Source organism: Ruditapes philippinarum, unplaced genomic scaffold (assembly GCF_026571515.1).
Source record: "Ruditapes philippinarum isolate M1 unplaced genomic scaffold, ASM2657151v2 ctg1619_1_1_1_1, whole genome shotgun sequence".
Taxonomy (NCBI): Eukaryota; Metazoa; Mollusca; class Bivalvia; order Venerida; family Veneridae; genus Ruditapes; species Ruditapes philippinarum.
Window position 1 is genome coordinate 305,665 of NW_026858824.1, and position 17,760 is coordinate 323,424.

A 17,760-nucleotide genomic window follows, 5' to 3' on the forward strand; every position below is an offset into this window, starting at 1 on the left:
TCCTACTACTGCCCGTTTGGCCAGGTGGCAATGTAGCTAGGAAGTTTATTATAATATAATGCCATGTGTGAAGAAAGGGTACTTTCTTGGTAGTCAGAGGAAACCTGTATTTGGCGTAGGGATAAGGGGTGCATATGTTTGGTTAAACTATGTAGGGCTTGCATGGACACATGGTTGGAGATTAATTGCAACTACCGTAGATTATGGTATATCTTATATGAATATGATGAGTCTACAGTCCAGTCTGCAATGTTTAAAGGATCACCAGCCCAGTTCTTCCTGCATGGCTGTGATACTGATGAGAGGGGTGTAATCCCTTTTTACTTATCGTATTGCACTTCTCTAGATCATCTCAACTTTGTAAATCTTGGTTTTCGTGTACGGAAACAAAATAGTAGATGCATATTCAGCCTGTGGCAGTATCTGGGACTTGTATGCTAGTTCTTTCAATTTCTCATTATTGGTAATTACATTCTTGTTAATAAAGCCAATGGATCTGTTTGTATTGGCAGTTATTCGAAATATATGTGTGATAAATTTATCAAATTTTATCTTAAGCGTGATTATTGTTTTAGTAGGAATACTGGAACGACTCAAGTAGAAAAAAACATCAAAAGGTCAACAGGTATAACACAAGAGTTATTAGAAATGTGTCCATAGGACACGGGTGCCCTAACACGCCACTTCAAATATTTTTTGGTCTACACGTGACACAAGTTGATATCTATAAATCTTTTACTAAGCCAAGGGCAGAACTTTACAAATACTGAATAAATCCAAGAGCAAACCCTAAGGTGCATAAGTACACATGCTGACCAACATTCTTGTAAACTTTCAGGTCTACGGTCAAATACTTTTTGAGCTATGCATGAACAAGTTGAAATTGCAAATTAATTCGAAGCCAAGGGCAATAACTAACAAAACTGGAAAAAAACACATGCCCCAGGTGCACAGCTTCACAGTGATGTTGATCACTATTCTTTTTTATGTTGTTTGATTCTTACGCAATCACTCAATAAATACATAACACATCATAATGGAATGGTTTTTAATAAGTCAAGGGCAATAACTATTCAAATACTGAAAAATCCAAAATCGAACCTCCAGGTGCATAACTTCACATGCTGACCAACGTTCCTGTTAAGTTTCATGACTATAGGTTTAACACTTTTGAGCTATGCACGAAACAAATTGAAAATTGCAAATTTTTGCTAAGTCAATGCCAATAAATTTGACAACACAGAATAAACCCACAAGCGAAACCCAAGTTGCACAAATTCACATGCTGATCAACCTTTCTGTAAGGTTTCATGACCCAAGGTCAAATACTTTTGAGCTATGTGCGACACACATTGAAAATTGCAAATCACTAAGTCAAGGGCAATAACTTGTGCAAAACAGAATAAATTCACAAGCGAAACCCCAGGTGCACAACTTCACATGCTGAGCGACATTTTTGTAAAGTTTCATGATTCTAGGTTAAATACATTTTTAGCTATGTGTGACACAAGTTGAAAATTGCAAATTTTTACTAAGTCAAGGGCAATAAAGTTCTCTACAAATACTGAATAAATCCAAACGCAATTATCAAATAATTTTTGAGGTACATGCGACATAACAAGATAACGGACGGACGTACGGAACGAAAAAAGGAAGGACGGACGGATGGACGGACAAGGGTAAATCTAAATGTCCTCCCCATAGTAGGGGCATCAATCGAACCAGGAAAGACACTAATTCTAAAGAGTAAATTGTACGGAAATGGACGTGTAGAAATTGACAGGTTTTAGACAATCTTTAGAGATTTTCTGCGGATCTAACCTGCATTTTTGGTTGATTTCCGGTTGCTGTCAAATTGAGTTGCAAATTTCCATGCATTTTAACTTTCAAAATGATGGAAATAAACTTAACACGTGTGGATTATACACAGGTAATACACAGGACATTCTTCTCAAGTACAGATGTCTATCCGCCAATCTTCAATATTTCATATGCTTCATTTTTTTTTTATCATTCCCCAGTCTTTAAGTCTAAACTTTGAAGTGTGTCCGAGCGATGCCAAATGAATTGTATATTTTTCAATCCCAGTACATATACTTCAAGTCTTGTCTTCTTCTCTAAACAAATTTAAATTTTAACGCATGACAAAATACTTTTTCCTTTTAAAAACCTTTAAAAAAAAAGTTTCTAAAAAAAAGAAAAATTTCCCAAAAAGATGGAAGGATTTTAAAAGTGTGTAATAGGGGGCAGGTTCAATGAGAATAAATGCTTACACGGAGCCCAAAACGATAAAATTAACGGGAAAAATTCCCTTCAGGGCTCAGTAGTTTTATATATAATTTCCCACTTTATAAAGAATGGAACTAAAACAACAACTGGGAAAATAAAATTTTAAATCAATGTTTTTAATTTATAAAAGCCCAAAAATTGAAAAAAGTATACTAATCAAAATTTATTTTTAAAATTTAAAAAAACAAATTTTTATTTTTTAATTTAAGAAAATTTTTAATATTTTTTATATATTGGGTTTTATAAAAAAGGGAAAAATTTTTTGTTAAGGATAAGCCAGTTTAATTTTCCCAAGGGCTAAGCCTTGTAGTACTGACCAGAGTAGGTGCAGTACCTAACCTCGCTAACATTGCAAAAGTCAGCTTATTTATACAATTCAGTATTCACTACAACAATTTGATTGGTTGAAAATAATATTGTATATACCATGCAATAAGTATGTAAGATAGTAACTCATAACTTACAGATTAACTGTTAACTTAGATTACCGTAAATACCCATCCTATTACAAGTGGAACCCCATTGTATCGTGCTATTTATTGTATCGATCTATTTACAAATCTTTAGATTTTTTGCAAAATACGCCACCTACTGATTGTTAACAATTACAACAGTGTCACAAAAATCTTTCGCATTCGTTTTGTGCCGTAAAAATGATCAAAAACATGTTTCCAGTACCGTCCCAGCAGGCACTCGACGTTGTTTCAACGTTGAAACAACGTTGAAATATGGTCGTGACGTTGTTCAACCAATATGCAACTATGGATGACCATACGGATATATTGCCAATGTATATACAACGTTGATTCAACGTTGTTTATGGTCGAAGTTTTACATTTAGTTTAATCATTATATAAACTTTTATACCACTAATTTTGTGATATTATTCCTTTATTGAGTTAGTCTGCAAGTGATTTTTGTCAGAAAAATTTGCGTTACAATCTTTTTTTCGTATATTCAAAATTAGCGCTTAAACAGATAAAGTTGGAAATAATTTTCACTTTCTATTAACGCTTTAAACATTAGTTAATATGTTTTGTTGTTTGTTGTTTTATTTTTTAGTTCCTTATGAATAATATTATTTAATAAATTGATATTAGTCAAAACCCCGTTTATAAAATAACGCTGGTCAGGGGAAGTAATTGTTGCGGTCTATGATTTTGTTTGTTTGTCTATGATGATCGTTTGTGCAAATGGTGGGCCTGTTTGGAAAATTTGAAAACAACACGATTGGCAATTTATTTGGATTTCGAAGGTATTACCGTTATATTTTACTTTAGTTTACTGGTTATTTTCTAAAATATTAATATTCATTGTTTAAATTCTACTTTAATTTACTTTATGAAATAAATGAGAGATATAAACACATGATTGAGTTGATTTGACACGTTTTCGCGACCTAATTGAATGATTTGGGTTCGGTAGGGCCTTGTAAGCATGAAGTTATTGATGTCATTGGCAATTTATGATTTTACAAATCTTGTCTTTCTTTAATTTATTTTTCATATTATTAAACATTTGTCTGTACTATATCCTATTTAGAATTTAATCAATTTTAAAATTGAAAACCTATAAAGTAGTTCGGCCCACTTAATTTACGTCCCAAAGACGATTCGTCAATATATATAACTATGTTTTATATTTTATTGATAGTATAATACAGTGTTAATTAGTTTGAAAAAAAATACATTATAATGATTATTATTAAGTTAAATAACAAATTTGAGTGTTAAACTTTAAAGTTTAATAGTCGTAATTTTAAGGGAATAATAAATCTATATTTTTATTTTATATTATATATTATTTTATATTCTAGATCCTGGTCCTGGCTGAATTTAGAGTATTGCAGCTGTAGCCTGTATACCATACATTCAACATGAAAAGGAGTTTCAGGTTTGTTACATTGAAATTTATTCTTATTAATTTATATAGGCCTATTTGAATTTCTTTACAATACAAAGTATAAATTTTTCAACTACTGGATATTTATCTTGTCTTAAAATATATTTCTTTCGGAATATTCCTGTAACATTATTAATTTAAAATTTACATGTTTGTTGATTTCAGGATGCTGCATAAAATGGTCTTAGCTAGAGCCTAGAATGTAAATTTCTTGGGAATATGCTGCAAGTAACTGACGGGGAGCAGTTTTTCTTACCAATCATAGGTGAGACTTTTAAATAGCTTCTTTTTAAAAAGATTTTGTTGTCTTATACAGTATTTGCTGTCAATATCAAACTTAGCTATGTTTCAATTTCTATGCTGTTTTATGATGTACATCTTAGAGAAAAGCATTTTAAGATAAAAAAAAAATTCACTAAGTTGAGTAATTATATGTATAATTTGAGATTGACCAAGTCACTTTTAACTTCAAACTTCTTATTTTTATTTGCAGAAGCAGTAAGAGACAGCCAAAGAAGTACTCAAACACTTGACATACCCAGAAAGATCTAGAAGAAAAGATTGGAAAAGATTGTAGCTTAATTGTTAAAACTATTAAAGTGAATTTAAGCTGCACTTGAACTGTATTTTTGAAATAAAATATCTGAAGTATTTAATATTGTCTTGATATTTTGTTAAACTCGGTTACTTTGCTTTATATCCAAATATTTAAGTATGGTGGGTTTTCAACGTTGAAATGACATTGAAACTTCAACGTTGTGCCAACATTGAAGCTGCAACGTTGTATCAACGTTGAAATTTCAACGTTGTTTCAACTTTCAAATCCGAATATAAATCCAACCTTATTTCAGCGTTGAAATCTGACCATAATTCAACGTTGAAACAACGTTGATGTGCCTGCTGGGTATGTCAGACTTTGTAGATAATAAATAGACTTATAAATAGTGTGTTCTTATTAAATACACATTTACTGTCTGTTGAAAGTTCCTAAATTTATGCTGACATTTTAAAACAGACATCTTTGATTCTAATTGACTGAAAAATCTAACATAAAGATGGGTCAGGCTTCCCAAACTTTAAATAACTGAGCGATTCTCACAATGCATCGATATAATGGCGTGACCTAATTCTTCAACCTGTTTGACATGTCTGTAAATATCCGTATATTCCAAAGCTAAAAACTATATATCAGTGACGTTTGCCATGTAAATATTATGACAAAAGAATCAAAATAAATGATACAAAATAAAGATTCAGGGAGATTTAAATTTTTAACTGCAGTTGTCATTTAAAGGTAAATAGATCGATACAAAGGGGTTCCAGGCTACTGTATCGCCAATACACTGATTGCATAATAGTTTCACAACTAGCAGACAACAGGCTATTCTTAATATGAAAAAGGCAAAGCCTCAAAGCCAACTGTGAAATAGTATTAAACAATCGTTCATTTTTATTTTACATTTTCCGTTTTAAAATTGTCATTCAGTATTTTACATTTATTCTGGTTCCCTGTCCAATTACGGTTCCCGTATTAGTGCGCAGGACACCAGTCTACGCTTCCGTTTTCAATCAGAATACCTCTGATTTTATCGTTATCTTGTTATTCGAAAAGTTGCGCTGGGTCAGTTCAGTACTTAGGACAAAGTTTTCACAACCATCACTATCAAGCATGTACTCGCCTTACCGTAAAGCTTGCTTTGTGAGCAGGCCCTTCAGGCCAGCTCTTCGAACTCGCTATCAGTAGAATACTTACGCATCTCACTGTATAAATTGTATGTAAAATGGTCTGACATGTGCATTATGCCCATCCAAGGGTATATAGTGAGTGAACGGGTGAAGATCAAAATAGGTTTTCATTTTGACATAATCCCTTTTAATTTAATCATTAATTTTACATAAACAATAGATAACACACAGATCCAAATGAAATTTCTGTAAATATCCGTTAGAATTTACGTATAACCCTTTGTTTATAAAAAGAGTGGGGCAGTCTTTTTAGATTTTAGGTAGATTTATAATTTTATCCTTAACATTTTCCAATATCAACTGTTGGTCAAACACCATTTTGACAGTCAATCTTTAGAAATATAACGTCAATTCAGCTCAACTTTACTATGAAAATATGAGCATAATGTCTGACTTTAACCATTAATTTAAATACATTTAGTGTCAAACAATGTGTTTAAATATATACTGAGACAAAGCTAAGATCACAAGATTTTCATTGGTGTAAAATATTTTAAATTCAGACATTAAATCACCCCAAACTAGCGGTTTAAAATGACTAAATTTGTATTGTTTTAGCATTAAAAATATCGATTTTACTCTAGATAAGGGAAACAACTTGTAGTTTTTCATTCGATATACCTAGGCTACATCTACATGTCTACATGGACATTGTGGAAGGCAGTGGATTAAGTTGAGTGCCACAACAAGGTGGTGTGGTAGGGCCGGGTCTTTTTATTATATATGTGAATGATATCACAGAAAATGTTAAATCATATATTAAAATATTTGCGGATGATACAAAATTGTATACACCAACTAGCAAGTCAGATATTCTCCACGACCAGGATAATATTGTCTCAGTTATGAACTGGGCAGACATATGGGAGATAAATTTTAATGTTGAAAAGTGCATGGTGATGCATTATGGTCATGCAAATTCACAAAGACAATATGTAATGAACTAGGGAATTATTTAAAGTTACTAAAAGAAACTGCTGAGCACATAATGAATAAAGGATTAGCTTCTATTGACAGCCTTGCAGACTGCTGATTTGAAATTTTATGCTTCCCAATTAGGAAAGAACATATGTTTAGGCATTCTGATGCCTGTATTTATTGGTAATAAGTGTATCAGGAAAAAAAGGCCTGCTACAAATCTGATTGGTTCATGTTAAATATTGAATGTTGAAAAAATTAGTGTTAAAACCATTTACAGTATACTAGTATAGTTTATTCTCTCTGTTTTCAACTTTGCTTCCTTGCATCTTTATCTTCTTAGACTTATTTAAACAGATCTGTGTCACTATGATTCTAATACAATAATGTGTGGTCGGGACCATTATTGATTGTTGGAGATATAAATTGTTGTTCATTTTAGTAAAAGAATAGGACTTGAGAAAAAAATCATGAAAATATAATATCATACACTCTTTTATTCTTATATTCAGGTTGGTGTAACATCTCCCAAAAGTTTGAGTTTACTTCCAGTGTCTGGGAAAACACAAAAGGTATGTATGCCAATTATCTGACATAATAACATAATGAATATAAAAAGAATATTTGTTTGTTTTGCATGTAAGATCAGAATATATTTCTCAGAGTGAACACCAGATGCAATATTTTCAGGAGTCTGAGTGGCTTTAAGCAGTTACTTTCTTCTCTTACTAAGAAACTTGAAATTTAGAGAAAAACACATCTTGATAAATAGAAAAATAGCAAATTATCTATCATATTTGCAGATAGCTGTAGCTGATCATAAGGGGGTTTTACAAGTGTTTGGTCTCAAAAAGGGTGAAGTTCAGGTTTGTACATTTTAGCACAATGTTTTATTGATATTACAAAATGGTTATAATTAATGCATATACATGTAATAATTGTTTTTAGTTAGAATTAACTACTGTATATCAAAAAAATATACAGGTTATAAAATCAAATGGAAAAATACAATTAGTATTGCAATGAACACTTTATGACTATTCCAGTGAGTTATAATTTAACCAGATAAATAAACACATATAAAATATTAAAACTTTAACCAGATAAAAACTTATTTTATATGATTAATACAAAAGGCATGATACATGATATTTATACTGTTAATTAAATTTCTCTGGTTTTTGAGACTGTTTTTTGTGATACATTAATTAAATAATAATTGATTAAAGTACATGTATTAAATTTACAAGTATAAAATTGTTTTAATTTGGACCCACTTAGGAGATATGATTAAAGGTTTTTATTTTTGAATCACATGGCCTTTATTAATGTTGATTTAAATATCATAAAGGTCATCAAATTATATCATGTTTGCCATTCTTAATGCAAGTTTGTAGGATATTGTTGTTTCTATTTTGAATAAAACACAAATAGACAGCTTAAGCTCTTTTCTCCAGTATTGTCATTATTTTAAAAGTATCACTGTGACTAGAGCCTAAACTAAATATGTAAAATAAATCTTGTAGTCAGTGTTCAAGACTCAGCCAGGGCATAAAATCAGCCGTTTGGAACTAGGGGGACCAGTAGATGGAGTGAGGGAAAGAATTTTTGTTGCCTCCGGTCCAGAGGTGAAAGGTTACACAAAGAAGGGCAAGAACTTCCTATCATTTGACACTAACATGTCAGAATCTATTGAATCAATGTAAGTTATTTTGATTTCAAATGACTTTAATTTTGTTTAATGCGGTACTTGAAACAGTTTATTATATATACATATAATGCAAAATGCCAAGAAAAATTATGACACTATGAAGATGACACTTTGAATGCAAATTCAGGAGAGTATTCAGGTATTGTTTGAAATATTTTTTGTGTGTAAAAACTTAGTAAAAAGCAAGAACCTTTTAAACTGTTTCAACTGGTATTGTAGACTAAATATTAACTGAAGAATATTAATTTAGAATAAATAGAATAGTGGGGTAATCTTTGCATAAATAATACATAACAAATCAATGCTGTTACATGTTTTGTTTTATTTATTTATCACTACAGGTATGTTGAGGGTTCTGACCTGTTTTGTTGTGGGAAGTTTATGTACAATCACTACAGGGACTGTAAGGATACCAATTTTTTCCTGTCTGGTGATGAAGTGAGTGATGTAATATGCCTACCTACAAATGTAGTACAGGATATTACCCCAATACTTGCCTGCCAGGACAGGGTGCTTCGAGTGTTACAGGTACTACTCAGTTAAGTTTGTGTAATACATGATTGTACTTGCCTTTCTTTAGTTTTGTAGCTGATGATATTTAAAGATCAAAGTACTAAAACTAAGATGAACAGACTGCTGGCACCTTGCTTTTCTAGACATTTTGGGAAAAGTAACTTGCCCAGTTTGAGAAATTTTGCAATGTGAAATTGCTTAATTGGGAAAAATATTTGCTTCCTTTTGAAACCTCCTTCATGCTCTTTTTGGCATAGTACTTTGAATTGTGCAAAAATGTTTATTCCAACCAATGCAAATATCATTGAAAGCATAAAAATACATTAAAATTGACAATTAAATGTGTGGAAACATCTGTCTGATACCATCCTGGAATGATGGAATAAACTCCAGCAAATTTGTCAGTTATGATACTTGGAATTTTAGTTTAATTAGGAATTGTTCTTAAAGATTGGGGGGGGGGGGGGTTATGGTAATCTGACTTATAGTGACTTTGGGAAAAGGCATGCACAGGTTATCACCAGTAGCTTCCAAAGCTTTCAAATAAAATAATCAATCAATACAAATCAGAGGCTTTGTTGTTACTTATCTTATATTCTCTTTTAATTACTATTAACTTCAGGTAGAGCTGTAATGACTGTCTGTTTATTTAATATGGATTATTGTTAATTTATTTCAGGAGAATGAATTACTCTATGAAGTAGAAGTACCTGGCCCACCTGTTACCATGTCCTTATATGGAAATGATGGAGGTAATAATATTAATAATATTCAATTCATTTGTTCTATAGAAATGAATAGCAAATTTTATTAGATCACTCAAGCACAAAGTACTTAGAGGTGAATTTTTGTGATCACATTATGCCTGTTTTCCATTGTGCTTTTTATGCACCAAGTTCACCAACCTCTTCTTAACCAAATGGTAGAATTAGACCAAACTTTACAGGAACATTATCTTTGGGAAACCCTCTACAAAATGCCATAGATGGTTTCATTCTGATGCATAACTTGGTCATTGGAGTTAAATAAAAAACCTTAAAAATCTTGTTATAAAAACGCTTGTGATCCTTGACACGATTTATATGAATTAAAAGATACAGTGTCAAAATTAGGTACCCCCAGGGTGTGCATCTCTTTACACCGACTTTACACTTTAAATCTACATGTGTTGTCAAGAGCTTTGATATTTAGCATCTAGCAATGCCTAGTGAACCTGTACAAAATTGTCTGTGATATATAAATCATGACATATGGTTCCAACTCGGGGATCACTAAGTTAACATTGGCTTTTATTGGATACAGACATTAAAAATTTACTCCTCAAAAAACAAAAATCTATAGCACTTCCTTATTGTTAAAGATACATTATCTTAGCTGTTACTTTTATAGTGTATTCTTTAAGAATTATATACACAGAGGATGTACTTGTATGTAAGTTAGTGACATGTTTGAGTTGTGTCCAAAAATAAGAAGTAAGAGAATTTAATGAAATGAACTTGTTGCTGGTGTTAGATATTAATTTTACTGAAGTAATATTTATTCTATATTTATGAAAAAACAAACACTTTTTCTGCAAATAAATATATTCATTTTAATGAAAAAAGTAAATTCATTTATTGGGAAGTCTTTACTGAGTGATATTCTTATTACCCAAATGTGTATTTTGATATGTCATCATTATCGATGATATGAACTATCCATGAGTAATTATAAAAGTTTGTTTGTTTTATATGACAGGTGAGGATGGTACTGAAATACTGTTTGGTACAGCTGATGGCAGAGTTGGTCTTGTCCATATTGGAAGGTTTGTAATTATTGCCAAATCATTACATATTTATGTACTCTTCTATCATATTATTGTCCAAACCATTTTTAAAGCACAGAACAAAATATTTATTGGAGACTTGTATTTATTGTATATAATTATTTCAATAAACGCTTGGCCCCTACTGAGATGGTGTTTACATTTCTCTGTTAGTATTTAGACTGCATTGAATTGACTTTGAACTTGATAAAGTAATTGAATTGTAATTAGACAAAGGTTGCTTTACAAGAAAAATGCACAGCAAAAGGCATGAACACTTATTAGAGGTTTAGTGTCTAGGACAAGAAAAATAATGGAGGAGCTTAAAGAATCTGGATAAATATCAAACTTTATGTAATAAAATTAAGATTTTTTTATCTATAAATATCAGAAAGTATTTTTTTTTTATTTTAGCATCTTTGAGATTATTGGAGAGTAATCATTGTTAATTAATAGAAATGACCTTGAAAAACTTGCCCATGGCAAAGGAAAGATACATTAATAAATTTTGACTTTTTTCTGATGCTTTGTCTTAAGATATAAAATGGTTCATCATTCAGTTGTTTTTCTCAACTTCAAATTCTTGCACTGTTGCTGTTGTTACATGTTCGACACTTTCTGCGCTTTCGTCTACAGTATTAATTCTATCACCAGTCTTAGTTTTATCATCATGAGTAAGAGTCTATAGGTTTAACACTTCCTTTTCAAATTTGTTAACTTGGACCTCTAGGTACTTGAAGGACCCAATTTTTTTTTCAAACTGTCAACATATGGTTATCTGTTGTTTTTCTGATTTTTAGCTCGACTATTCGATAAGAATAAGAAGAGCTATTGTAGTCACCCGAGCGTCAGCGTTCGCGTCGGCGTAACCTGACTTATGTTAAAATTTTTGTAATACCTCAAATTTTTTCAAAGTCCATTGACATATGGCTTTGAAACTTTGCACACTTTTTCACCATCATGACCCCAACCTGTAGACAGGGGGAGGTAACTGTACCAAGCATTTTGACAGAATTATGCCCCGTTTTTGACTTAGAATTTACATTAAAGTTTTTGTAATACCTCAAATATTTTCAAAGTCCATTGACATATGGTTTTGAAACTTTGCACACTTGTTCACCATCATGACCCGAAACTGTAGACAGGGAATTAACTGTATCAAGCTTTTTGACAGAATTATGCCCCGTTTTTGACTTAGAATTTACGTTAAAGTTTTTGTAATACCTCAAATATTTTCAAAGTCCATTGACATATGGCTTTGAAACTTGGCACATTTGTTCACCATCATGATCCAAACCTGTAGACAGGAGGAGGTAACTCTATCATGCATTTTGACAGAATTATGCCCCTTTTTCGACTTAGAATTTTCGTAAAAGCTTTTGTAATACCTCAAAAAAAGTCCATTGATATATGGCTTTAAACCAAGATGAAATTTTTATACTCTTTGAGAGCATAATAGGACTCTCTCCAAGGCCTATATCTGTACCATGGATTTAAAGAAAAAAAATTTCCCTTTTGTTAACTTAGGAAATTTTACATTATCAAGGCTATCTTACTATCAAGCACTAAGAATAGTCGAGCGTTGCTGTCCTACCGACAGCTCTTGTTTAATTTCAATTCTAAAATTAACGAGCAACACAAACATGAACATTGTGAAATTATTTGTTGCATATGTTTCCTTCATTAGTGCTAAACATAATGAAATTACTGGTAGTGATGTTATATCTGAACATGTGTTAAACGTTAAAACACATTATGGCATTTAGCAGTAAAATATAATAACATGTAGAAACAAATATTTATGTTATGAATAAAGCTGGTACATGAATAAAAATGGATTATATAATGATACAGATGTCAATTACACAGTGAATATAAAAGAAGATAATAGACAAATACATCAATATTCATGTTACAAACTATTAAGGCCATTTGGAATAAGAGTATTTAATTTATGGATCCAAAAATATTCCTTACACAACCAGACCATGCTGTTACCTATAATTATGTCTCCCCCACCTCGGGGGGAGACATATTGTTTTTGCCCTGTCCGTCCGTCCGTCCGTCAATCCGTCCGTCCGTCCGTCCATTCTTCGTTTCCGGACGATAACTAGAGTTCCTTTTGACCTACAGCCCTCAAACTTCATAGGATGATTGGTCTTATAGAGCTGATGATCCCTATTGTTTTTGGGGTCAGTAGGTCAAAGGTCAAGGTCACACTGACCGTTGGTCAATTTCTCGTTTCCGGATGATAACTAGAGTTCCTTTAGACCTACAGACCTCAAACTTCATAGGATGATTGGTCTTATAGAGCAGATGATCCCTATTGTTTTTGGGGTCAGTAGTTCAAAGGTCAAGGTCACAGTGACCGTTGGTCAATTTCTCGTTTCCGGATGATAACTAGAGTTCTTTTTGACCTACAGCCCTCAAACTTCATAGGATGATTGGTCTTATAGAGCAGATGATCCCTATTGTTTTTGGGGTCAGTAGGTCAAAGGTCAAGGTCACACTGACCGTTGGTCAATTTCTCGTTTCCGGATGATAACTAGAGTTCCTTTAGACCTACAGACCTCAAACTTCATAGGATGATTGGTCTTATTGAGCAGATGATCCCTATTGTTTTTGGGGTCAGTAGTTCAAAGGTCAAGGTCACAGTGACCGTTGGTCAATTTCTCATTTCCGGATGATAACTAGAGTTCCTTTTGACCTACAGCCCTCAAACTTCATAGGATGATTGGTCTTATAGAGCAGATGATCCCTATTGTTTTTGGGGTCAGTAGGTCAAAGGTCAAGGTCACAGTGACCGTTGGTCAATTTCTCATTTCCGGATGATAACTAGAGTTCCTTTTGACCTACAACCCTCAAACTTCATAGGATGATTGGTCTTATTAATCAAATGATCCCTATTGTTTTAATGGTCAGTAGGTCAAAGGTCAAGGTCACAGCGACCGTTGGTTAATTTCTCCTTTCCGGATGATAACTAGAGTTCCTTTAGACCTACAACCCTCAAACTTCATAGGATGATTGGTCTTATTGAGCAGATGATCCCTCTTGTTTATGGGGTCAGTAGGTCAAAGGTTAAGGTCACAGTGACCATTGGTCATTTTCTCATTTCCACAGTGGGGGAGACATGCGCTTTTTTACAAAAGCATCCTCTAGTTTCTATAGGTAAAAATGAAAAAAATGTGACATTTTAAGATAATCTTGTATATTTTTAGGACTTCTATAAGCTTAAATAGGCCTGAACTTGTTATGAAAATGTTAAATGCTTTATCAGACAAAAGTAATAGATCCTTATATTTATTTATGATTTCACCAATATTAAGCAGAGATCATCAAATATAAAAACATACAGTAAAAGGCATTATTGAACTAGAATGTTTTAAGAGCTGAGGACTAAAAGCATCATATTTTGACATGCCTTGTATTTGAGAAAAAGCTTTCTAAATAATTGATTAAGGATAATTACTATTCAATGTATCTAAAGACTGCTTAAAAGTGTCGTCATTGGAAATGACAAGTCTATAACATTTAGCTTGACTAAACGGGATACCACTCATGCATGATAAAGGATGAGAAGATGTAAAATCTTAAAACAAGTGCATTTTTTAAAATTCTATATGTGTAGGACTTTAATGAGCTGCAGAACTCGTATGTACTGGGAAAAAAACAGAAGGTAGGTAGTCAGTGAAACCGTCACTGAAAAGCCTATTCAAGTTCAAGATTTTGTTGTCATTGGTTTCTTGAAATGAAGCAAACTTGTTTCTTTCAGGATGTTAGTTACAGTTATATGTTCTGGTGTTTTAGTTTCAATATTTTATTGAACTGTCACTTGCTTTCCTTTTTTTGTTATCCAAATTCTGATTTTAAATTCACTAGTTATATTAATTCCAGTTTTTTATCATTTCCAGAAAACACTGAAAAGTATCATCAAGTTATAATTACAATAAACATCACATATATTTTATTTCATCTAAAAATAGAAAAGAAATTTTTGACTTCATAGTTCGATCCATGATGATTGAATTTCAAGTACATTTTGTTAAACATATTAAAATAACTATAAAATAATGCCTTCAAAATGTTATAGACTTCAAAAAAACTGGTTGTTATTTTCTAGGTTTTGGATGTCAAAATATGTGATTTGTTTAAATTTCAGAGATCAGCCTAATCATAGATGGGAACTGCCCAATGACAAGCGTAATGGTGGTGTGTTATGTATTGATAATTATGACATCACAGCAGACGGTGTCCTTGACCTGATTCTAGGACGGGATGATGGCCTGGTAGAGGTGTACAGTTATGATGACTCAGATGAGCCTATCCATAGACACACACATGTAAGTATATTTGAACTGCTGTGATAGATCCCTCACATTAAAACTTTGCAGTATTATAGAAGGATTTCAATTAAAATGAATTGATAATAAGAAATTTCAGTACAAGCCAGAGGATCCGGGTCTACACTAAACAGGAATACATTTAAATGGGTTTGGGCAGATTATACCCAAAAACCATTTAGAAAATTCCAAAGCCCGAAACCAAGGTTCATGTTCTAACAGACTAACAGCTGAAGAAATTGTAGCTAAATTTTGAACATAACATCTGTTTCTTTATGACAAAATATGACATTTTGTTTTTATTTAAAATGTATTTTTTCTGATTGCATGCTATTTTATTGCGTTTCCTAACACACAACAGTTACTCTGTATATAATAGGATATAATTTGTTATTGTCTTTGAGTAGAACAAAATAGAAACAAAATGTGCTATCTTATAAATGTTAAAAATCTAAGAATTCTTTTAATACAGTTGGTTGAATGTTTAACACGGTTATAAAGTCATAACAGTTAACACTTTTGCTATCAGTGACACCCCTATACAAAAGAGAACAAATTTTTGTTATTATTCAGACATGTAGTGAGAGTATAACATCTGTACAAGGTGGGATAGTTGCAAGTGGAGGATATGATGAAATTGTCTGCTCAACATATGCTGGTAAGCTGCTGAAACCTGTCATGTCCACAGTCGTTTTATGTTTACTTCATGTCATTTGCCTTTAGCCTGTTGATTTTGTATTATTGATTCTTCCAGCTAAGAATTAAAATATGTCCATGTGATATAAAGTTGATATCTAAGTACAGAAATTAAGCATCTAACTATTGGTATGTATACAGTCTTGTTAGACTGCCCTGACTTCTGCTAGTATATGCTAACATTATCTCCATGAGAACTAAAAATGTTTAATCTTAAACCTTTGCCATGCTTCAGATCTTAAATGGGCTTGTCCATCTTCCAGTCTGGACAAAGCTATTCTTTAGGAAAAATAGTTACTTCAGTAGTGACTGAATAATGAACAGTGCTTACCATAATCGATCAGATGGCACTGATGTTGGCATAGTTAAGTTCAGTAATGCCACCAACAGGTTAAGGTTAAATATTCTGACAAAGCCAGTTATTCATAAAAGATATACTGCCAATTTAGTATTAAATATTTTTAATGCATATTTTAAACATGTATTGGATTATCTGATAACTGCAGTTTCTGGACACTAAGTATTGACATCTAATCACAGTCTGAGCTGAGTTTCATGCTCAATATCATTCATGTATTATGATTTTGCCGAAATATATTTGAGAAGAAGAACAACAACAAACAAACAAAAAGGCAATATCTAGATATATATTGAACTACGTGTATCAGGTCTGGAAATGGTACAGACTTTACTTACAGTCTTTGAAAGTTGTTGTAAGCTGTGAATGGTTTTTGTCACAGACCATTTGTCTATAGATTGTTATACTGTATAAATGGATATTTCCGTGTGAAGAAAAGTTAGCAAATTTGAAATTCCAGACATTCCTTGTGAGGAAATATTTGAGGAAATATATTAGCAAATTGTGCAAGGGTAGCATTTAATGACATGTTGGTTGATATTTACACTAGAAGAATTTTTAGCGATTTTGGTCAATTGCAAAATTAGCCAACATTTCAGCACCACAAACTTAACCACTTATACAGTATTTGGAAAATTATAAATTAATCTCACAGTACATGTTGAAAGAATTGATACTTATACAATTAGCCACTGATCAATATTAAAGGTTGGATACTTGGCCTGACAACAGAGATTAAACAGAAAAAAGCTGGGCCAGGTGCTGCCATCTTGACCGCTGAGGGTAGAGATAAGATTGTTGGACTTAGGTAGTACATGAGGACAGTACCCTACAAACTTGTTTATTATATATTCTCTATATTTACCACTAGCTTAGCTATAGCATGTCTTTATACTCTCTTACAAGGAATTTGATTTGGATTAGAAGTTGATTAAGCGAGCTGACTGTTTAAATCTGTTCAAAGAAAACAGTTGGTTAAATGGACTCTGTATTATCTTGAATGAATCAGTTTTTTTAGGTTATTGCCTGCCGTTGAAAAAAAAACTTCCAATGTTACAGAGACTTATTGTATATGTTATATATATTCATTATTTAATCTTCTAAACTGATACATATGCAAATTCCTTGTAAAAAAGTTGCTTGATGCTTTATATGTTGGTATTACATTGTTGATTTGTATTTATACTGATCTGAGAGCAGGGTGTCTAATTGCAGTTTTGAGATGCAGTTATGTATTTGTGATATATGAACTTTCTTCTATTTTTATTCTTGCTTAGACACATAAAATTACTCATTGACAATAAAATTTGTAGCAATAGATAAAGACATTTTAGAGAGACTAGATATGATATGATAGGGAGTGTAGTTTTGGACCTAAATTTTATCATCTTCATTTATATATAGTTTCAACAAGAAATACTTTTAGCAACTGTATTAATCTCTTGTAGTTAAATGACAAGTATTTAATTTACATTCTTTGTCG

General features: G+C 32.1%; 1 protein-coding gene and 1 long non-coding RNA gene across 3 annotated transcripts; both read left to right on the forward strand.

Annotated features, from left to right (window-relative positions):
- Nucleotides 1-1,773: 1,773 nt before the first annotated feature.
- LOC132754411 (Bardet-Biedl syndrome 7 protein homolog) lies at nucleotides 1,774-17,085 on the forward strand (the record flags this gene model as incomplete). Of its 2 annotated transcripts, XM_060745038.1 has the most annotated exon segments (11): nucleotides 1,774-1,930; nucleotides 7,368-7,427; nucleotides 7,659-7,721; nucleotides 8,382-8,557; nucleotides 8,908-9,094; nucleotides 9,759-9,831; nucleotides 10,817-10,883; nucleotides 14,512-14,559; nucleotides 15,043-15,223; nucleotides 15,797-15,881; nucleotides 16,986-17,085. In XM_060745038.1, coding segments are annotated over 11 exon segments (1,079 nt in total), but the record flags the coding sequence as incomplete, so codon positions are not given.
- Nucleotides 4,104-4,861, forward strand: LOC132754415 (uncharacterized). Its single transcript, XR_009629080.1, has 3 exons — nucleotides 4,104-4,182; nucleotides 4,357-4,456; nucleotides 4,685-4,861. It is a non-coding gene; the product is annotated as an uncharacterized LOC132754415 (long non-coding RNA).
- Nucleotides 17,086-17,760: the final 675 nt, after the last annotated feature.